Source organism: Triturus cristatus, chromosome 3_1 (genome assembly GCF_964204655.1).
Source record: "Triturus cristatus chromosome 3_1, aTriCri1.1, whole genome shotgun sequence".
Taxonomy (NCBI): Eukaryota; Metazoa; Chordata; class Amphibia; order Caudata; family Salamandridae; genus Triturus; species Triturus cristatus.
The window spans coordinates 219,087,050-219,109,649 of record NC_140583.1 but is presented as its reverse complement, the minus strand read 5'-3'; the positions used below and the strand labels follow the sequence as shown (position 1 = coordinate 219,109,649).

At 51.7% G+C, this 22,600-nt stretch overlaps 1 protein-coding gene, 1 non-coding gene and 2 pseudogenes across 2 annotated transcripts in view; all 4 read left to right on the top strand.

Moving 5' to 3' along the window:
- The first annotated feature begins 4,610 nt into the window (after positions 1-4,610).
- Positions 4,611-22,600, top strand: part of LOC146859953 (hydroxylysine kinase-like) — a 110,148-nt gene continuing 92,158 nt past the window's right edge. Inside the window, exon 1 of the mRNA XM_085646304.1 lies at positions 4,611-4,956. Coding sequence (XP_085502430.1) covers positions 4,611-4,956 — 346 coding nt within the window. The remainder of the gene's footprint in view (positions 4,957-22,600) is intronic.
- On the top strand, positions 12,242-13,614 carry LOC146859957 (18S ribosomal RNA; annotated as a pseudogene).
- Positions 14,583-14,736, top strand: LOC146859956 (5.8S ribosomal RNA). Its single transcript, XR_014979464.1, has one exon. It is a non-coding gene; the product is annotated as a 5.8S ribosomal RNA (ribosomal RNA).
- Positions 15,181-17,314, top strand: LOC146859955 (28S ribosomal RNA; annotated as a pseudogene).

Sequence of the window (22,600 nt, the reverse complement as noted above, 5' to 3'; positions counted from 1 at the left end):
TCTGCCAAAGAAAAGGAAAGATTGAATTTCACGCCAGACCAAAGTACGCTCTTGTTCTATATGAAATGATTGACCAGGAGGGACATTTGTATAAGCGGGGTCCAGTCAATACCCCCTCCGTATATGGGCCAGTGAGAATATGTAAAATACATAAGTGCACTTGATGTGCGATGTTCCAAGGTAAAGAAGGTACACCCATGAAGTGGTTAACCCGACAGACCACTCATCCACGTGCAGTCCAATGATTCCACCACGCTGATGGCTCAGAGAAAGCACCCATAGAAAGGATGAGAATCCCGCTCAAGGCCTGAGTGGATACAACTGATTAAGACTCCCTACAGATGGCAGTGACTAACCCCGCTACCGGAATGGTATCTAAGCTGATATGAGTACTTTAAAAACAAGCATTTGTAATGCAATAGGTCTCGCATTACTGAAAGTTAGTGCTTTTGGGGTTGTATTATTATTTCGAATGTCAATAGATCTAACTTTCAGTAATGGGAGACTATTGCATTACAAATGCTTGTTTTTAAAGTACTCATATCAGCTTAGATACCATTCCGGTAGCGGGGTTAGTCACTGCCATCTGTATTATTAACTTGTCCCTGCAGGAAGCCAGGGTTCCTTGCGGTTGGAAGCAGGCCAAAATCCTCCCTCTCCTGAAGAAACCTTCTCTCGATCCCTCGACTCCGGGGAATTATAGGCCTATTTCTCTCCTCCCTAGCCTCTCTAAGGTATGTGAGAAAATAGTGAATAGACAGCTGTCGGAGTATGTTGAGAGTGCGGAACTTTTACATCCAGCCCAATCGGGCTTCCGCCCCTCCTTCAGCATGGAAGGTGCTCTTTTGGAAGTGTCGGAAGCAATTCGGGAGTGTCTTGACGCTGGCGGGAAGGCAGCTCTCGTGCTGCTCGACCTGTCGGCTGCCTTTGACACGGTCCCTCACTCACTGCTACTAGACAGACTGATGGAGATTGGGGTGTCGGGCTCGGCCTGGGGTTGGATTAAGTCCTTCTTGGATGACCGGCTCCAGCAACTATGGATACCCCCGGTGGCCTCGTCACCTCAACGAGTAGGCACGGGGGTTCCCCAGGGGTCCTTTCTCAGCCCCCTCCTCTTCAATATTTATCTTACCCCTCTGGTTTTTCTTGCGGAAGGTCTGGGGGCCAAGGTTATTGCCTATGCTGACGACACACAACTTCTGTTTGCCTGGAATAAGCAGGGGACCTCGGCGGCCCTCGTGCAGAGGTGCCTTTCCTCGGTCTTCAGGTGGCTGGCGACGGCCCAATTAAAATGCAACGAGGACAAATCCGAGGTTTTGATGTTCGGCGATTTCTCTCCTGGGTTCAGAGAGTCGATCTGGCCTGCCGAGTTCCCCCCGCCTGTGTCAAACAGTCAGATCGTGAAGAACCTGGGAGTCTATTTTGACTGTAATCTCTCCTTTTCCAGTCAAGTCAAGCGTGTGACTGGTTGCTGTTTTGGTCTCCTCCGAATTCTGAGAAGATTCCTTCCGCTTCTCCCTCAAGCGGCCAGGGAATCGGTGGTTCGGGCGCTTATTCTGTCTCGTCTGGACTATGCCAATGCGCTGTATGCAGGGATCCCAGCCTATGCTCTTAATAAGTTACAAGTGATCCAGAATGCGCCTGCCCGACTGCTGGGTGGGCTGGGTCCCAGAGAGAGTGTACAGAGAGAGTGTACACGTCTACCGTCGCTCCCTTCACTGGCTCGCGGTCAAGGCACGTGTGGCATTCAAATCGCTCACCATCGCCCATCGTACACTGCATAGGCAAGGCCCTGGTTATTTGCAGAAACACTTCTCTTTTTATGTGCCGGGGAGATCCTTGCGCTCCTCATCCCTTAGGTTGATGAAGATTCCTGGTTTCCAGCGCCATTGTTTGGGGGGCGCCTCTATGGCTGTGCTTGCGGCCCGCGCTTGGAATGCACTTCCCCTCTCACTCCGCATTGTTGAAGACATCGGAGTCTTTAAAAAACTGCTAAAAACGCACCTTTTCACCTAATGCTTGGTTATTCTGTAGCCCCTCTTGTGCCGTGCCGGGACACTCCTCGGAGTAACTGTGCGCGTAATCAAGTGCAACTAACAAATGAATCACGGCACCCTGCTCGAGAAGCAAAGAACCTTTGGTGAATGGAGGGACAGAATGACGAAAAGGCAGCCAACCTGTGATGAGCAGTTGGGAGAGTGTGAGGTGGCTGGGGAGATTGAAAGCGTAAGATGAAAGGAGGGACGGGATGGGGAAGGGAAGCAGGAAGTCTTGTGGTGGATTAAGGGAGCTTCAAAGAGCTTGCAAGGAATGGAAGGACAGGACGAGGGAAGGCAGAGAGTGCCTTTGGAGAATGGAGGGGTATTGAAAGATAGACAAGATGAATGTACCCAGTAAAGGGATAGGGTGAAAGATGATGAAGGCCTTCAATGTCTCATCTGTGGTACTATACGCTATATAGATGCAATTTAAACCTAAAATACTAGAGGAGCAGAACGAGGAGGGCAGATTTGGAGCATGAAGTGGTAGTGAGGACAGAATGACAGCCTGCAATAAACAACGCAACAGAGTGAGAAGGAGTAGAAACGTGAAGGAGGCACAGGAGGCGGAGGAGGAGGAGGCAGGCAGGGGCATGTGCTGAGTGTGGGCACAGGGAGGTTGTGTTGAATGGAGCGTTGGGGGTGGAGGAGAGACTGAGGCCCTGTTTTGGTGGACAGAAATAATTAGAATGACGTGAGAGGGAGAGAGTTCATGGTTAATAGGGTATCAAGCAAGAAAGAGATAGTCTGCGCAATGGAAAGAGACATGGTAAGGTAGAGAGATCGCCTGCAAGAGAGTACAAGAAAGAGACACAGGGCTATTATTGGGCACAGGTTACTGTGAGAAGGAAAGAGCGCCACCTAGAGGCAGATGGAGAGACAGGGTAAGAAACTAATGACAGCCCCCGTCTCAGGGGTTCACTCCCTCGGTATAGCTCTAGGAGGCAGTGGCGTGGCATGCATCCCTCGGAATGCTTCATCTAGTGTTATGGGCTCCTGACAGTCTACGCGGGGCACACACCCATGCACCGTGCCTTGGCCGCTCTGCTGATACTGTTGACGTGGCCCACCCTAGGAGGGTAAGAGGTTTTACAGGGTTGGGGGCAGAGAGGGACCCCCTGCCAGGGAGAGATGGGACTCTCTGGACCCTTTGCCTGGCACCTGCTGAACACACGGAACCAAGGGTCAGCCAGTGTGTCATGCGGCCTAGAACAAGGAAGGATGTGGCTCCCTGGCCGTTGTTTAGACCGTGAAGTACATCAATAATCAGGGTTCAGTGGGCCCCTGCCACTGCACCTGCTGCACCACTGGAAGCTATGTCCCTGGGGGTGGGCACTATACAGGATGCATAACAAACAACCAAAGAAAGCATTTAAGATGCACCAATATTAGTCATATTGTTATTAAAAATATAAGAATTGACACAAAGAAAGCTGTAATAAATATGCATTTCACTGCGAGAGCCATGAACACAAAAAACATGGAACGCTTGAAGACGGTATAAAGTACAGGCTACAGAGAACAAGTTACAGAAATCGGCTCATGGCAAGCCAAAGCTTGCCATTGCTGGCAGCAAGCAGGGGAACAGAACTGAAAATGAATCGGCAAAACAAAACACTCAACAAAAGGACAGCGAAAAGCGTCCACTACATTTAACCATGCCATACATTTTCCTTTTGTGAGGGGAAGAAACGTCTGCAAGGAGTTAGTTATAACAGCATGTGCAGTAGTAGTGGGGATGGAATCGTGGTCCTGCGGGGCTCCCTCCGACCCCAGCCACCTCTTAAAACGTTCACAGTCTGTTTTGATGTGGACCAAGAGAGATATTAATGAAAACGGATGCCGCGCTGAAACAAAGCGCGGCACCCGTGCACATTAAAGGTATTGCGTGGCTGCGAGTGAAGCAGGCGCCATGTTAGTAAATAAGTAGTCGGCGCCGGTGTACATTAAAGGTATTGACTTGAGTGACTGCGAATGAAGCGGGGGCCATGTTAGTAAGTAAGTAGTCGGTGCCCAAGCACATTAAAGGTATTACGTGGCGGCTGTTGAGTGAAGCAGGCGCCATGTTAATAAATAAGTATTCCCCAATAAAATACTTAAAGACCTACAGTGTACGGAAACTGTAGTTGGCCGGTGCTCCCCGCCGACAAATGAAAGTGATGTATGGGGAGCACCAACCAATAAGGAGCCAGGAAATAAAAGCAACACACGAGTGAACCAATGGCAAATGGCAGGCAGGATTACACTCAGTGGTAGTGAATACAGCAGGTCTTGAAGACAGCGCATGTGCGCTGATGCTCGACCTAAAAATAGGTACTTCTTTGTGATTCAAGCCCTTGTATGTTTCAAATTTACATGAGTTTGGTACACTACCAGCATGTATTGCCTACATACACACATGCTTCACAAATTTGCATTTTTATGAAACATGAAAATTATATGTGTACAATAAGATGTTTTCAAGGTTAAATTCTCCTTGATATCTATTTGTGATTTTGCACCGTAGTACTTAATGTGATGTTCTATCCACATGTCAGTTCTTAAATACTTATTTTCTGTTTTTTAGATAAAATGTCAAGGGCAAATAATCAGTTACAAACTTCTTACGATGTGGGAAAGCCAGCAGTGAATTTTGCGCAAGCCACGCGTTTGGTTGAAGATGTATTTGGAGTAAAGGTTTCTAAGATCAAGCCGCTCCCCAGCTATTGTGATCAAAATTTTCATATAGTAACTACAGATCCGGAGAAAACTACAAATATGTCGGAATTCGTTTTCAAAATAACTAATCGTCAAGACAGTAAAAATGGAAACCTCATAGACTTACAGACCCGTGTGATGATGTCTCTGAGGGAAGGGTTTCCCACAGCTACTGCAGTTCCAACCAGAGATGGTCAAATACTATCACTTGAATCTATAGGTCACCTTTTTACTCCATTTTTAATTTGCCGGAAAAGACAAAACACTTACTCAGTGTTTCTTAAACTCTATCAAGAAGTGCTTCTGAATTTTACAGACTGTTTATTATTCATTACATTTATTGAATTCTGATCACAGAAGATTCAACACATCATCAATTTACACTGACTTAATTAATGCTAAAGACATACACATTTCATGCCCTTGCGTTAATTGACAACTAAATTATAGCTATCTCCAAATTGTCACAATGTAACAAATCATAGGATTTTCAGCACTTATTTGGTGATGGAAATTAGGCTCTGCAGTCACTGAACAATAATTCACTGCAGACGTCAATTAAAAATGTACGACCCCCACCTATACTCACATGATTGTCCACAAGAACGGGAAACCCATCTGTTCTAGTTTCCAGCCTGTAGCAAAGTCTGAAGAAAGACCTGGAGAGCTGGGACAGGAACAGTCACTTCACTCCTAAAAGTGGAGAAAGAGGCCGATTGGGTTACTGCAGTCCTCAAGGAGATTCTCAGTCATGCATTTAAGTGTTTTACAGACTGTGAAAAATACTCTTGCTAATATATTTCCTGGATAAGGACAGAATCACAGTCTATCTAGTGGTACAGCCAGAAGTTAAATTGGGTTTAGCACTAATATAGTGAGTAGCCATGCAGAGAAAGGAAGGAGTGTGGAATTGATAGTAGGAGGGCTTCCAGCCCACGTGAGGTAGTGCTGGAGAAAACCCCTGAGAATGCCGGATTGTCATTGATTAAGAGTTTGGTGAGTGCTGGCACACTGCCAATAGGTGATATAACACAGAGGAACCATCAGAGTGGGGATAAAGAGTACACAAGTGCAGACCCTTGTGCACCCTTGAACTTTCTTCTTGTTTTGCCCAGTTCCTATGTAACCGAGAGGCGAACAGAATTGCTGGCTTTTTGCTTCTTGAACATTTCCCTACCACACACTAGCCCACCCTAATTGCCAGGTAGATTCGAAATCATGACTCCAGTAACACAGTCTCTGCAGCCATCCCAGAACAACATGAAAATGGCATAGTCGTCACACTAGGCATCTGTAACCTCCTGGGCATGTGAGACTTTCACTGGTACTGAAGCAGGCTGGGGATTCCAGTAAGAGTTTTCAAGGGAGGACTCCATACAGTACCGAGGGCCACAACTTTGTACACACAGGAGTTTATTTCGTAGACTCATTTCCACCCTTTGTGATATTTAAGGCTGTGTTTGCCCCTATGTGTATTGCTGTTTTTAGCTTAGCGCTGGTTTCTCCCATGCAGGAGATTCAATAAAAATCTTGCTGTTTAAAGTTGTTGGTTTTATTTTATAGTTCTGATGTTTCATCACCCCACATCTTAATCTTAAATGTCCACTACTATTAGACATCCACAGTTATGTGTTTAGGAAAAGAACCTTTATCTACTGTTTTAAGCCAGCAAGATGGCTTTGTGTAATAAAGCTAGCCACTAACATCTTTTTTTTTTCAAGTAAACAATTTATTTGTGTTTTTAATTAAAAAAAACATTGCAAATGTAAAATGCCAAGTGTCAAGTCGCATACAGCAGCCTTCAAAGCAGAAACTAAACAATAACCAGCAAGAATGAGACAATATGTCAATCTAATTTACAGTTTAGATATGGGACAGACAACATTTATTTGACAAGTATTTTAAAACATGTTCCATAAACCTCACAGAGCACCCACTCAGCTGTGGATCACCTCCTTTCATACGTGCAGTAACTAATGCATAGCATTTTTAAACCCTTTGAAGAGGTTTGAAATATGAATGATGGAAAGGCCAGCTCAGGTCTCCACCCTTCTGAGCTTAATAAACTGAGACCCATTAACTTGTTATTTACGGATGGAAGAGCGAACAACCACCTGGGAGGACTTGTTCATTGGCTGCCTCAGTGCTGGCCTCACCAGCAGGGCTATGAACAGAGGGCGAAGTGCTGCGCATGGTCATAGCAAGCAAAAGAACTGAGGAGACTTGTACTTAGCGGCAGCTGTTGTGGGGGGGGGGGGGCAGTTCAAGGAAAGCATATCATAAAAAAATTAAATGTACACTTACTTTTCACTGCCAGCCGCCAACTCTGTGATCTTCTGCTCCCAGACCGCACCTCGCTGCTCCTCTGTTCCTGCACTGCAATCCCCTTGAGCACAGGCTCTAAGAATCCCCATGCAATCCCAATGCTGCTCTCATGCTATTACCCTGCATGAGAGAAGCGATGGGATTGGGCGGAGCAGACCAATTTCACGCTCCAGCAGGGACTGGGAGCCTGTGTTTCTGAGCACTGCTGATATCTCCAAGGAACAGCCTGGAGATATCCAAGTGCGCATCTCGGTTTGGCCATCTTATGACGGCCGGCCAAACCAACATGCCCACTTTCAGTGCCTACCACTCCACCCACCCTCCCACCCCCCTGCTGCTGATGCTGCATCAAGGCTAACCCTGGGCAGAGTTGGCATAGTGCCACTATGAGTAATTCCATGGAGTTATGAAAAAAAAATCCTTGGAACAGCAGCCCACGTCCTGCGGCCAGCCGAGGGTCCGTGTGCCTGGGATGGGGGTCCCTCGTGCCAGAGCAGGCTCCCTCCGGATTACTAGGGCCAGGGCATGCCAGACCCGCTCCCGGGCTGGCGGTTCTCAGCCAGGGACCAGATGGGCTTGGACGGGGCACCACCTCCCCACCCCTGTCCAGGGCTCTGGCCTGCCACGTGGCAAAGTGCCCGGGGCAAGCTCCATCTGTCCTGGGCAGGCCTCCCCCGGGGCGTCCAGGCCCGAGAGCTCTGGCCGGGTGCTCCCACACTGGGCTCCGTCCCATGCCCCGGGCCCGGGCAGGCCTTCCCCCAGCTAGGCTGGGTTCAGAAGCATAGGCCGGGGCCCTTGGTGGCCTGACGCAGGCCCATGGAGGCCTCCCTCGTCGGCCTGGCCTGGGACCGCCGGGCGGGCCCAGGGATGGGTTAAGCTTCGCTATGGACCCGGGTTGGAGGTACGCCGGGGACCCCCATTCTCAGCCCCAGGCCTGAGGCCCAGCTGGGATCTCCGAGCCCCCTGGGATACAGAGCCCCCGAGCCCTGCATGGGCAGGCGGGAGCCCGCCGGTAAAGGCTTTGGCGGGCAAACTAGTGTCCTTCGGGTCTTTCTCCTCGGCCATCTGGTCGCACACAATGCTTTCCAATGGGGCAACCAGATGGCCGGGCAGGGCCGGCCTGGAAGTCCTGATGAGGGCTCACCTGCCTCCCTGATTCCAGCCAGAGCTCCAGGAGGTCAGGCGCCCGTGCCCTGTGTCCCCTCCGTTAATCGGTGCGCACGGGTTACCAGAAAGAAGGGTAGCTTTCCTCTGGATTATTAGGGGCAGGGTATGCCGGAACCGCTCCCGGGCTGGTGGTTCTCAGCCGGGGACCAGATGGGCTGGGACCGGGCACCACCTTCCCCTGTTTCCGGGGTTCCGTCCTCCGGCCTGCCGCGTGGCAAAGTGCCCTGGACAAGCTCCATCAGGTCCAGGTAGTCCTCCCTTGGGTGTCCGGGCCCGAGAGCTCTGGCCGTTGCGCTCCCTACACTGGGCTCTGTCCTCCGCTCTGCTCCGCCATGGACCCGGGACACCGTCGGGCATTCCCCAGCTCGGTTTGGGTTTAGGAGCTCTTGCAGGGGCCCTTGGTGGCCCTGGGGTGGAGGGTGCCCTCCCCACCACGGGCTCCGTCATCAGCCTGCCATGTAGCAGGGCACCCGGGACGCGGGCCTTGAGGATGCCTCCCCTGCATGTGCCAGCCTGAGTCCTCCAGCCGGACTTAGGGGACCGGGCTCCGTCCCCTCTGCTCTGCCATGGTTCAAGACGGGGGTCCGTCATGCCCGGGCAGGTCTCCCTCCTGCTTTGTGCGCCTGTCAAGGTTCCTGGGGGACCCTGGGTCGGAGGTCCATCGTAGACCTCCGTCTGCAGCCCCGGGCCCGAGGCCCAGCTGGGGTCTCCGAGCCCCCGGGACGCAGAGCCCCCGAAGGGCTGGTGTGAGCCTTCCCACAAAGGCTTGGGTGCGGGCAGATTGGCATCCTTTTGGCCCGACCATCTGGTCACGCCTTCCCCCTCGGCCATCTGGTCACGCGCAATGCTTTCCAATGGGGCGACCAGATGGCCGGGCTGCCCTGGAAGTGCCTCCCCGATCCCAGCCAGGGCTCCTGGAGGTCGGGCGCATCCGCGCCTTCGGTCCCCTCAGTTTCACAGTGCGCACAGGTTACCAGAAGGGAGGTACCCTTCCTCTAGATTACTAGGGACAGGGTACTCCAAAACCCCTCTCGGCCTAGTGATCCTCAGCCAGCAGCCGGATGGGCCAGGATGCCCTCCAGCCCGGGGCTCCGTCCCCTGGCCCAATGAGTAGTGTGGTGCCAGACGGGGTTCCACTGGGCCCGGGGAGCCTCCCCCCTGCTTGGCTGGGTTTAGGAGCTCCAGCCGGGGCCCTGGGGAGAGCAGCCTCCCCACCTCAGGCTCCGTCTTTGGGCCTGCAGCATGGCAGGGTGCCTGGGACGGGTCCTGTGGGCCAGGGGAGGACTACCCTGTGTTTCTGGGTCCAGGGAACCTAGATTGGGTCCAGGGGCCCTTCCAGGCCCTGGGTCGGCGCTCTTGTCCTGGGCCAATCCCCCGGCCTGCCGGTATGCCAAAGGCCGAGATGGGGTTCCGTCGTACCCGGGGAGCCCCCCTCGCTTGGCTGGTTTCAGAAGCTTTGTCTGGGGCTCCCGGGGAGGGCAGCCTCCCCTCCTGGGCTCCTTCCTTGGGTTTGCCTCGTGGCAGAGTACCTGGGATAGGGTCCCTGCGGGCCCGGGGATGCTTCCCCTGTGCACCTGGGAGCCTCAGCTGGGTGTAAGGGCCCCGCTGGGCGCCCGGTTCGAGTGCTCCAGCCCTGGGCCCCATCTCCCGGCCTGCTACTCTGCCAAAGGCCTGAGATGGGAGTCCATCGTGCCCGGGAGCCTCCCCATGCTTGAATGGATTGAGGAGCTCCAGCTGGGGCCCCTGATGGCCCTGTGGAGGGAGGCCTCCTCACCCTGGGCTCCGTCCTTGGGCCTTCCGCATGGCAGGGTGCCCGGGAAGGGGTCCTGCGGGCCCTGGGAGGCTTCCCCTGTGCCTCTGGGCCTGGGAGCCCACGCTGGGTCCAGGGGCTGGCTGGATCCAGGGGCCTGCTGGGTCCAGGGGCCTGCTGGGTCCCGGGTTGGGTGCTCCAGCCCTGGGCCCCATCCCCCGGCCTGCTGCTATGTGAAAGGCACGAGACGGGGTTCCGTCATGCCCGGGGAGCCTCCCTCGCTTGGCTGGGTTTAGGAGCTCCGACCGGGGCTCCTGAGGGCCCCGGGGGGGTGGCCTCACCACCCCAGGCTCCGTCCTTAGACCTGCCGCGTGGCAGGGTGCCCGGGATGGGGTCCCCCAGGCCCAGGGAGGCTTCCCCTGTGCCTCTGGACCCAGGAACCCCGGCTGTGTCCAGGGGCCCACCGGGCCCCAGGTCAGGTGTTCCAGCCTTGGGCCCTGTACACCAGCCTCCCACTATGCTAAAGGCCCTAGACAGGGTTCCGTCATGCCCCCCTCACTTGGCTGCGTTCAGGAGCTCTGTCTGGGGCCCCCGAGGGCCCCGGGGAGGGCCACCTCTCCACCCCGGGTTTCATCCTCAGGCCTGCCTTGTGGCAGGGTGCCCGGGACGGGGTTCCGCAGGCCTGGGTAGTCTTCCCCTGCGCCTCTGGACCTGGGAGCCCTGGCTGGGTCCAGGGGCCCCACCAGGCCCCGGGTTGGGTGCTCTAGCCCTGGGCCCCATCACCCGGCCTGCCGTAATGCCAAAGGCCCGCAACAGGGTTCCATCGTGGCTGGGGAGACCCCCTTTGCTTGGCTGGGTTCAGGAGCTCCGTCCAGGGCCCCTGAGGGCCCCAGGGAGGGCAGCCTCCACACCCCGGGCTCTGTCCTCGGGCCTGCTGCATGGCAGGGTGCCTGGGATGGGGTCCTGCAGGCCCGGCGAGGCTTCCCCTGTGCCTTTGGACCTGGAAGCCCCGGCTGGGTCCAGGGGCCCCGCTGGGCCCTGGTTCGGGTGCTCCAGTCCTGGTCACCGTCCCCTGGACTTCCGCTATGCCAAAGGCCCAAGACGGGGTTCCGTCATGCCCAGGGAGCCCCCCTCTCCTGGCTGGGTTCAGGAGGTCCGTCCGGGGAGGGTGTCCTCCGCACCCCGGGCTCCATCCTCTGGCCTGCCGCGTGGCAGGGTGCCTGGGACCGGGACCCGCAGGCCCGGTGAGTCTTCCCCTGCGCCTCTGGGCCCGGGAGCCCCAGATGGGTCCAGGGGACCCGCCAGGCCCCTGGTCTGGTGCTCCAGCCCTGGGCCTGCTTACATGCCAAGGGCCCGGGACGGGGGTTTGTCGGCCCCATGCAGACCTCCCCCGCTTTGCCTGCTTGTCAAGGTGTCCACGGGCCGGCTCCCCCCTCGCAGCCCCATGGTTGAGGCCCAGCTGGGGCCTCGGGACTCAGGCTCCCCATGCCTCAGCTCCCGCTCACCCTTTCGTTAGTCCCAGCACAGTTATGTTTTAAAATGCAATATCAAAAGCAATACCAATAAACAATAAACAATTAAATAGTGCTAAAGTGTTGTTTAATCACACGAAGCACATTATAACTTTTGAATTAGACCAACAATTTTTTTAACAATATTAGAATAAAAGGTTGGAGTGCCCAACTGGGTGAGGGGAGGGGAGGAGGGTGATTTGAGTGAGGTAGTGAGGCAAGTGTCATATAATATTCAACAGTATCACAATTAAAAAAGTTAGGCATGTTGCTCAATGCCACATAATCACAATGACATTTTTCAATTGGTTTACATTCATTTTTTAAAACCATGTACAATGAAACAAACACAGTGCACACTGCACTATTGGTGGTACTGGCATGTAAAGTATGTCGGCGTTTCGACCCCTTAACCTATGTAGGTTGGTTTAGGTCCTTACTGACGGTGTCTTCCTCAGGACAAGGGTGAAGGTGTAGAGAGAGGGGCACCGTGTTCTGGTTGGGACCCTAGTAGGTACAGACTTTGCGTAAAGGACGGTAGGGCTCCAGGGCTCCAAATGGCGTGGGTGGGAGTGATGGACACTTGGATTCCCAAAAGTTAGTTAGTGCAGCGTTCCTCATATCAAAGAGGAACGCCGGACTAACTAACGATTCTATCCAGGAAATTCTTTGTGATTAACTTCACCACATCTACCGATGGCTTGACCACAGTTATACATGCAGCATTAATACTGCCTTGAGAACTTTGTGGGAATTCATTTTCATCTTTTTTAAGTGTCCATCACTTAAAAATAATAATACAGGACTCTTTCGAGGCCCTGTAATTGGAATGAGTATACTTTAAATGCTTTAATGAGGATCCATTGGAGGGCAAGTCTGGTGCCAGCAGCCGTGGGAATTCCAGCTCCAAAAGCGTATATTAAAGTTGCTGCAGTTAAAAAGCTCATAGTTGGATCTTGGGATCGAACTGGCAGTCCGCCGCGAGGCGAGCTACCGCCTGTCCTAGCTCCTGCCTCTTGGCCCCCCCTTGATGCTCTTGACTGAGTGTTCTGAGGGTCCGAAGCGTTTACTTTGAAAAAATTAGATTGTTCAAAGCAGGCCGGTCGCCTGAATACTTCAGCTAGGAATAATGGAATAGGACTCCGTTTCTTTTTTGTTGGTTTTCAGAAATGGGACCATGATTAAGAGGGACGGCCGGGGGCATTTGCATTCTGTGCCGCTAGAGGTGAAATTCTTAGTCGGGTCAAGTCGAACCAAAACGAAAGCATGTGCTAAGAATGTTTTCATTAATTAAGAATGAAAGTCGGAGGTTCGAAGACGATCAGATACCGTCGGAGTTCCGACCATAAACGATGCCGACTCGCGATCCGGCGGCATTATTCCCATGACCCGCCGAGCAGCTTCCGGGAAACCAAAGTCTTTGGGTTCCAGGGGGAGTATGGTTGCAAAGCTAAAACTTAAAGGAATTGACGGGAGGGCACCACCATGAGTGGAACCTGTGACTTAATTTGACTCAACACGGGAAACCTCACCCGGCCCGGACACGGAAAGGATTGACAGATTGATAGCTGTTTCTCAATTCTGTGTCTGGTGGTGTATGGCCGTTCTTTGGCAGAGTGACTTGTTTGGTTAATTCCGATAACGAATGAGACTCCTCCATGCTAACTAGTTGCGCAACCCCTGCGGTCGGCGTGCAACTTCTTAGAGGGACAAGTGGTGTTCAGCCACACGAGATCGAGCAATAACTGGTCTGTGATGCCCTTAGATGTCCGGGGCTGCATGCATGCTACACTGAACGGATCAGCGTGTGTCTACCCTTCCCGAAAGGTGCGGGTAACCCACTGAATCTCGTTCGTGATAGGGATTGGGGATTGCAATTATTTCCCATGAACGAGGAATTCCCAGTAAGTGCAGGTCATAAGCTTGCGTTGATTAAGTCCCTTCCCTTTGTACACACCGCCCATCGCTACTACCGATTGGATGGTTTAATGAGGTCTTCAGATCGGCCCCGCCGGGGTCGGCAACGGCCCTGGCGGAGCGCCGAGAAGACGATCAAACTTGACAATCTAGAGGAAGTAAAAGTCATAACAAGGTTTCCGTAGGTGTACCTGCGGAAGGATCATTAACTGTGGAGCGGCCCGAGCGACGGACGCTGCCTCCTGCAAGCACACACTAGGCACAAGGCCCAGCCCTGCCCTTGTGCGCCCCGGCCGGCGGGGCGGTCCGTGGCCGCATGTAGCGCTTGGGTGAGGACCGGGCCATGGTGGGTCTTCCTCCGCTTGGGGAGGACTTGACCGACCGAGGTACAGGGGACAGGGCGGCCGCCGGCCCCTGTTCCTCTCCCTGGGAGGGGTACAGCAGTGGTCCCTCCCAATAAAGAACCCATGCTCACCTGGCACAACCCCCACAGTGGGGGGGAAACTGAATGGCAGTGCCTCCCTGGGCTGGGACCACCCCCCCACCCTTAAAGGCCCTGCCGCCCAGGGCCCTCCCATGCCCGAGTCCCAGCCCGTCCGGGCTTCGGGCAACCGAGGACCCAACAGGGAGGCCTGAAAAGGAAGGAGCTGAGGGCCTGCGAGGGGTCCCCCGGCTGCACGCGGTGGGAGGTGTGCGGGATGGGGAGCTGCCTGGCTCTCCCCTTCCAGTGCAACCGACCTGGGCAAGAGTGGGGTGGGCTTCCCATCAACCCGCCGGCACGGCTCGGGCTGTCTGGTGATGGACAGCTGACATGCAGGTGGGGAGAACCTACCTAATTGCCAGGTACCCGGTTTGACCCGGTCACGTGCAACCGGGCCGAAGGGGTTTGAAGACTTGCGCGGTCAACCGGGAGGGGACTGGCGGCGGTGGGGCTGCAGCCTGCTCCCGTCGCTACGGGAGCCCACCTTGCCTGTGGGTGGGTGGGGGGACTTCTGGGCCAAGCGCTAGGTAACGCTTTTTTTCTCCCAACGGTGCAGTCTGACTCCCAGAGGGGAAGCCTTGAACAGGGCACCCAGGATGTCTCGCTGCACGGGCGGTGGACCGCCGGCGTCGCCTTCCTCCCGCCCATCTCTCCTGCGCCCGCATGTGGGTGAACATTTTCGGAAAGCTGCCTGTGACGCTTGGAGGTGGATCACTCGGCTCGCGCGTCGATGAAGAAATCAGCTAGCTGTGAGAATTAGTGTGCATTGCAGGACATATTGATCATCGACACTTCGAACGCACCTTGCGTCCCCGGGTTCCTCCCAGAGCTACACCTGACTGAGGGTCGCTCGATTGTCATTCACCCTGGGGCTTCCTCGAGACGCGGCTGGGGCCTTTGCAGGGTTAGCTACGCTTCCCTTTGTCCTCCCACAAGGTCAGACTCCCCGATTGCCCGTGGCAGGGTTCCTCACCGGGTCCTGCTGCGGAGGTATGCCGCCGACGTGCCTAGCCTCGCTTTCCCGCCTCGGAGGGGAGGGGAGTCCGGTGACCGGTCCGCCCCGGGGCGCCTGGCTGAGTGCTGCTCGTGGCTGTCTGTGGTGTCTCACCAGCTGCCCGCACGCACATGCATTGGGCAATCACCTCTTCGGCCAGCTTTCCAGGGAGGGCGACCCCCTCCATATCCAATACGAGGAAAGAGGGCGCACGCTGCCGGGATTCCTGGCCTTCCCCAGAGGATCCCCCCGACGCTTCGGTGTTTTTTACGACTACGACCTCAGATCAGACGTGGCGACCCGCTGAATTTAAACATATTACTAAGCGGAGGAAAAGAGACTAACAAGGACTCTGCCAGTAACGGTGAGTGAAGAGGGAAGAGCCCAGCGCCGAATCCCCACCCGGCGGCAGTCGCGGGAAATGTGGCGTACAGAAGAACGACTCCCCGGCGTCACTCAAGGGGCCCAAGTCCTTCTGATCACCCGGCGGATGGTGTTAGGCAGGTAGCCACCCCTGGCAGGCCGGGATCAGGTCTTCTCGGAGTCGGGTTGCTTGGGAATGCAGCCCAAAGTGGCTGGTAAACTCCATCTAAGGCTAAATACGGGCGTGAGACCGATAGCCAACAAATACCGTAAGGGAAAGTTGAAAAGAACTTTGAAGAGAGAGTACAAGAGAGCGTGAAACCGTCGAGAGGTAAACAGGTGGGGTCCATGCAGTCCGCCCAGAGGATTCAACACGGTGAAAAAGTCGGAGGGGATTTACTGATCCCCTCTGCGGGACCAGTGCCCAGGCCCTACCTGGCACCCGCAGGGTGCATTTCCTCTGCGGCGGTGTGCTTCGGGGTGGCAGGTAGCCCTCCGCTCCGGCGGAGGGTGTTACAGCCCCCCTGGCAGCAGCTTTTTCATGTCCACGGGGCCGAGGGAGATTTGACCGCCTACGCGCCCTCCCCCAGGCAACCGCTCCTGGCCGCCCCTCGGGGCGTGCCGGTTGGGGAAGGGGGGATGGGGCCCCCTGCTCCCTGCGCGACTGTTACCTGGGGCGGACTGTGCTCAATGCGCCCCGACCATGTTGTGCCGCCGGGTGGGGAGGCCCACGCCGTGCACCAGGGATCTGCAGTGATGTTGGTTACCCACCCGACCCATCTTGAAACACGGACCAAGGAGTCTAACATGTGCGGGAGTCGGAGGGTCGAGCGAAACCCTGTGGCACAATGAAGGTGAGGGCCGGTGCGCGCCGGCTGAGGTGCGATCCCACCGCGCTTCTAGCGGCAGGCGCATCACCGGCCCGTCTCGCCCTCTCCGTCGGGGAGGTGGAGCATGAGCGTACGTGATAGGACCCGAAAGATGGTAAACTATGCCTGGGCAGGGCGAAGCCAGAGGAAACTCTGGTGGAGGTCCGTAGCGGTCCTGACGTGCAAATCGGTCATCCGACCTGGGTATAGGGGCAAAAGACTAATCGAACCATCTAGTAGCTGGTTCCCTCCAAAGTTTCCCTCAGGATAGCTGGCGGTTGGAGCCCCCAGTTTTATCTGGTAAAGCGAATGATTAGAGGTCTTGGGGCCGAAACGATCTCAACCTATTCTCAAACTTTAAATGGGTAAAAATCCCGGCTCGCTGGCGTGGAGCCGGGCATGGAATGCTGGTGGCTAGTGTGCCACTATTGGAAAGCAGAACTGGTGCTGCGGGATAAACAGAACGCCGGCTTAAGGCGCCCGATGCTGATGCTCATCAGACCCCAGAAAAGGTGTTGGTTGATATAGACAGCAGGACAGTGGCTATGGAAGTCGGAATCCGCTAAGGAGTGTGTAACAACTCACCTGCAGAATCAACTAGCCCTGAAAATAAATGGCGCTGGAGCATCTGGCCCATACCCAGCCGTCGCCGGCGCTGAGAGCCGCGGGGGCTACGCTGCGACAAGTAGGAGGGCCGCTGCAGTGCCTTTGGAAGCCCGGGGCAGGTGCAGACTTGGTGGCAGTAGCAAATATTCAAACGAGAACTTTGAAGGCCTAAGTGCAGAAGGGTTCCATATGAATAGCAATTGAATATGGGTCAGTCGGTCCTAAGAGATGGGCGAGCGCCGCTCTGAAGGTACGGGCGATGGCCTCCATTGCCCTCAGCCGATAGAAAGGGAGTCTGGTTCAGATCCCCGAACCCGGAGTGGCAGAGATGGGCACCCTCGCGGCGTCCAGTGTGGTAACGCAAATTATCCCGGAGAAGCAGGCAGGAGCCCTGGGGAGAGTTCTCTTTTCTTTGTGAAGGGCAGGGTGCCCTGGAATGGGTTTGCCCCGAGACAGGGGCCGAGCCTTGGAAAGCATTGCTGTTTTGGCAGCATCCGGTGAGCTCTTTCTGGTCCTTGAAATCAGGGGGAGATGGTGTAAATGCCGGGCCGTACCCATATCCACAGCAGGTCTCCAAGGTGAACAGCCTCTGGGATGTTGAAACAATGTAGGTAAGGGAAGTCGGCAAGTCATATCCGTAACTTCGGGATAAGGATTGGCTCATAGGGCTGGGGCATGAAGCGGGCTGGGCGCGTGCCGTGGCTGGACGAGGTGCCTCCCTCAGGGGCGGAGGCGACTTTGGACGCAAGCTGGGCCCTTACTGTGGATCATCCCAGCTGCGGTGGTCGCCTCTCCCCGTGCACCCTCCCCGGGGGCGCGGGGTGAGCGTTCTGCCTCGGCCGGTGTCTAGCAGCTGACTTAGAACTGGTGCGGACCTGGGGAATCCGACTGTTGAATTAAAACAAAGCATCGCAAAGGCCCGAGGCGGGTGTTGACGCGATGTGATTTCTGCCCAGTACTTAGAATGTCCAAGTGAGGAAATTCATTGAAGCGCGAGTAGACAGCTGGAGTAACTATGACTCTCTTAACCTATTCTCAGTTGTAGTGGACTTTACCTCCCAGTGGTCCTGCTGGTAACTGCCTCTATAGTGCTAAACTCTGCAAAGAGAGGTCTATAGGGACAGGCCAAACAAGGTTCTATCATGGGGGCGAGCGTGATAGTGAGAAATGGCACAGCAAACGAACACAATTCCAGATGGGGTAGTTCCTGGAGATTAAAAGCCCCTTTAAGATGGCATAAGGAGGTGCTGTCTTTTCCAGAAATCCTTAACCTTCTCACTGAATTTGACAAACCAGCACCCGCTTCAAACAATGCAACAAGCAACAAAGATTCAGGTCACGATATAGCACCTAGTTCACCCTCCGTAGCAGACTAAGACACAACAGTAGACCTCAGCAAAACCATCGAGTTTGTGGCCTCCTCAGCCAAGAATGGCATTGTAACAACCAACTTAGAAAATGTACCCGATGTGTACGAGGTCAGCAAATAATTAAATACAAAGAAAAGTGATTACACAAAGAAAGTCACATATTGGAAATACCCAATAAATGTGACTTGTGTGGAGACATATTGGGAACTTTTGAAGAACTAAGAAAACATGTCTCTAACAAGCATCAAGGCTTCTATCTCAAAACCTATTGCTCAAAATGTGACGAAGAAGCAGAATACCACAAAATTGCATGACATTATGCCAAATGTAAAGGAAGACCTCAAAAAGGAGAGCTGCCATTTCTGTGCAGCTTCTGTGACCTCAGATTCGGAACAAAGATTGCAGTTTCACAACATGCTCGGCATGCGCTTTCAAGAGCGCAAAATGAGTCTAAACTATCAGCTCTAGAAAGCAGCAAACCATCAAAATTATGTTCACAGGAAGAAATACTGCTATTAGCAGAATTGGAAAAAGTGTATGAGAACAAGAGAAATATTAATGCGCTGATGGTTCCGCATTTTGACAATAAAAACAGAAAACAAATTGCAGAAAAAAGAAGAGATAGAAGAAATAAGAGAAAAAATTTAGCAAAGGATGTACTGCAAGCATCCAATGTCTCTGAGAACGACTCTAGCAATGAACCAGAGGTTTCAGTGGAAGTAACACCAGAAGAGCACAGAGAATTTATCAAGCATAAACTTGCGCTAAAAAATCAAAAACTTTGATGACCTGGAAGATAGAATCGCAAAAGTCGAAAAGTACACCAAAAACATAAAGCAACATGATGCTGCTATGGATCTGATGGATGAGATAGTGACATATCTCAGAAAACACCACTTATATAAGTCCTGTACCAGCAAATTGTAGAGAACCAGCAAGTGAACTCAATAATGAGCCTATGAACTCTGCTCAAGATAAGCACCAGAATGCCTCAGTAGAAAACAAGATACCAAAGAAAGACAAGAAAAATGGAAGGCTCAATCGGTCACACAAGAAAAATTATGCAAAAACAAAGGGAAGCTATAAAGAATACCAGGCAATGTTTAAAAAAGACAAAAAGAAAATTGCCAGGATTATAACTGATGGGGCAGAAGATGCCACTTGCCAAATCAGTGCTGATGAAATCTTCCAATATTACAAGGAAATAATTGAAAAGGAAAACAAGAAAAACCCATAATTGGTCCCTATTGACCGGATACCGATGAATTTGAAATTGGAAGATTGTGTAAAGAAATTACACTGCTCGAAATAACTAATGCCTTCGATGACTCAGATTTAAAGAAAGCAGTGAGGCCTGATAAGATTGGCCTAAATGACGTGAATAACGTGCATAACAAGCAACCAAGACTGCTGCCCAGAATCTTATCGTCTTGGTTACCGATGAGAAGAGTACCAGAAAGTATTAAAAAGAACCGGTCGATATTGATACCTAAGAATGTACCGATTAGTGAACTTAAAAAAATCAGTAATTGGCGTCCAATTACCATTGGTATTGCATTCATGAAGTTGCTCACAAAAATATTAACTAAAAGACTCTCATTCTTTGTTGAATTGAATACGAGACAAAAAGGCTTCATGAAGGTGAGAGGTTGTCTCGAGAATCTGACTCTTCTGAAAAATATAAAAGGGGTACGAAAGAACAGAAACTCATTAGCAGTAGTATTCATAGATATCTCAAAAGCCTTTGACTCTGTTCGCCATGGTCACATTTTACAGAGTCTTGCAAGGCACAGAGTCCCATCATACATCAGAGACATAATAAAAGACTTATACAGGGAAAGAACAACGAAGCAACTTCTGAAATAACAATGAGATCTGGGGTTAAACAAGGTGACTCTTTATCCCCACTGCTATTTAACATTGCAATGGATCCACTGATCTGTGATCTTCAGAAAGACAACTAGGGCTTTACATTCGGATCCGATGGTCTCATTGAGCAGATCAACGCGCTAGCTTTTGCCGATGACATCGCAGTACTCAGCAACACCTGGGAAGGAATGAGTACAAATCTGAAAATCATTGAGAAATTCAGTAAAACAACAGGATTAAAACTTAATGTGAAAAAGACACATGGATTCTATATAAGTCACCATAAAGATAAAATCCTGATTAACAACTGTAAACCATGGTAGTTTGAAAAACAAAATATTGAAAACATTCATCCAGGAGAAAGTGAGAGATATCTCGGATTGAACTTTGATCCACACAACGGCCATATAAGCAACAACAAAATTAACGAGGTTCTTGTTAATTGGGCTCAAAAACTTGATAATCTACCACTTAAGCCCACGCAGGAAATTGACATTTTGTGTCAGTACTTGATGCCTAAACTGTCATTTAAATTGGAAGTGACATGGAACAGAAGCTTAAACTTTAAACATCCTGGATCAAACAATAAAAAAGTATGTCAAACATTTCCTACACCTACCAGCATACACATGTGATGGTCTCCTATATTCGAAAAGATCCTTTGGGGGCCTCAGTATACCAAAACTATGTACAACAATTGGTCTAAACAAAGTCAATAGTTTATTGTATCTCAGGGCAGCTCCAGATCTGTACATAGCTCAATCATTCATTATGCAGGAAAAGTAATCAATGTGAAAATTGACAACATCAACAAAACACACAAACTCAGCATTTTAGATAGTAGATTTCTGAGTTATGATTTGAATTTGTTAGCAACATATGATTGGAGGAAAGAAGAATTTGAGAAATGGGCAAATTTTCCTGTCCAAGGTGATGGTATAAAATACTTAGCAAGTAATCCAACCTCCAATTTCTGGATCAGCAAGCAAAACAAAATGAAAGAAAATCAGTACATAGCTGCGCTGATGTTGAGAGCAAATGTATTGTATACTAGAGAAACCATCACCAGGGGGAAGAAATCGTACATTTGCTACTTGTAGGTACTGCAAAGATGTTTGCAAAACAATTTCGCATATTTCAGGTGCATGTCCCAAAACCAAGGACATCAGGATAAAAAGACACAATAACATTTTTGAATTACTCATTGATAGAGCAAAATGGTGTGGGTGGATGGCATGTCGGGAACCTCATGTTAAGAATATTCGAGGTGAACTACAAAAACCAGATGTAGTGTTTACCAAAAATGGTACAGCTGTGGTGATTGATGTTTCAATTTGTTATGAAAATTCTCAGAATTCCCTTGAATTAGCATTTGAGAGTAAAGTGAAATACTATCAGGATCTGTCATAGCAAATCAAAGATCTTACCAAATGTAACACTGTAAAATTTCCTCGCTTTATTGTTGGATGTCGTGGTATCTGGCCTCAATGTAATGGTGTTGCTCTGGCTGATCTAGGTCTGCAAATTTCATTCCCATTCAAGAAAAATATTTGCCTGACTACTTTAATGGACACTCTTAAAATGTGCCAAGTATTCATGGACAATTAAATATCAAGCTTATGCTGAGATGTACACTATCTTGCAGTACACATGTCTCTCTTAGAAAACATATTGTTTTAAAATGTTGATTCATTAATATTTAAATGTGGTTAAACAGTTACATAATAGTTTATAGTTGACATAAGAATTATTATAGATGTGAATTTTATAGATGTGAACTGTTAGAATGTGGTCCTGACCATCTGAGCCGCTCGGATTGTTTGCTTTTTGAACACCTATTTGTTGAGCTTTTACTGTGGGAGAGCCTCATAATTTGGGACTCACCCACAGTGAACTCATGATGAAAGGGACTGCATGTGTGTTTTACCGGTGTCCACCTGGTGAGAGTAGGCTGCTGCGCTGCAGCCAGAGTAAGGGGCACCGGGCTGGTTACATGCAGACACGTTTGTACATGCGTGTGCACAAGTGTAAGGGCTGTGCAGGGGAGATTCCTGGCCTGCGCAGCCCAGGAGCAGCTACAAAGTGAATGGTGTGGCAGGACTTATGCAGAGTTGGGTGGTGACATGGAATAGGCTTTATACAATGGGAAGAAACATGTAAGGGAAAGTCAGTGTGCTTTAATGGTTTCACTGAAAGACCACGTCAGTATTCCCCTATGAGGAGGGGGACCACATGGGGCAGTTTCACTTTCCTAGGGCCTACAACTTCCAGACATGCAAAAAAGTCCAATGTAACTGAGGTGAGAAGAAGTATTCTGCAGAGTCCAAAGTCATATCTGTACTGCTTTTGGGTCATCCAGAACGGTCATTGTTTTCTGAGTCAGCTCATGACCAGAGCCTGGCTGGGGCTGACCCTGCCAGGCTGGATTAATGACCTTTCTTCCCAAGCTGTAGCCTCAGAGAACTAGCCCTTCATGATAAGCATTCCATGGGCGAAGGCCTCCTCTCCAAGAAGAGAAGATGGGTGGAGTTACAGGTTAATCCATTAGCAGCTGTCACCTGGTGCCAGGCACCAAACTGCTCTGGAGAGAAGGCAGCAAGGGGAGAAGGGGCTTTTCAGAGACCATGTGGCATGAGACTTCT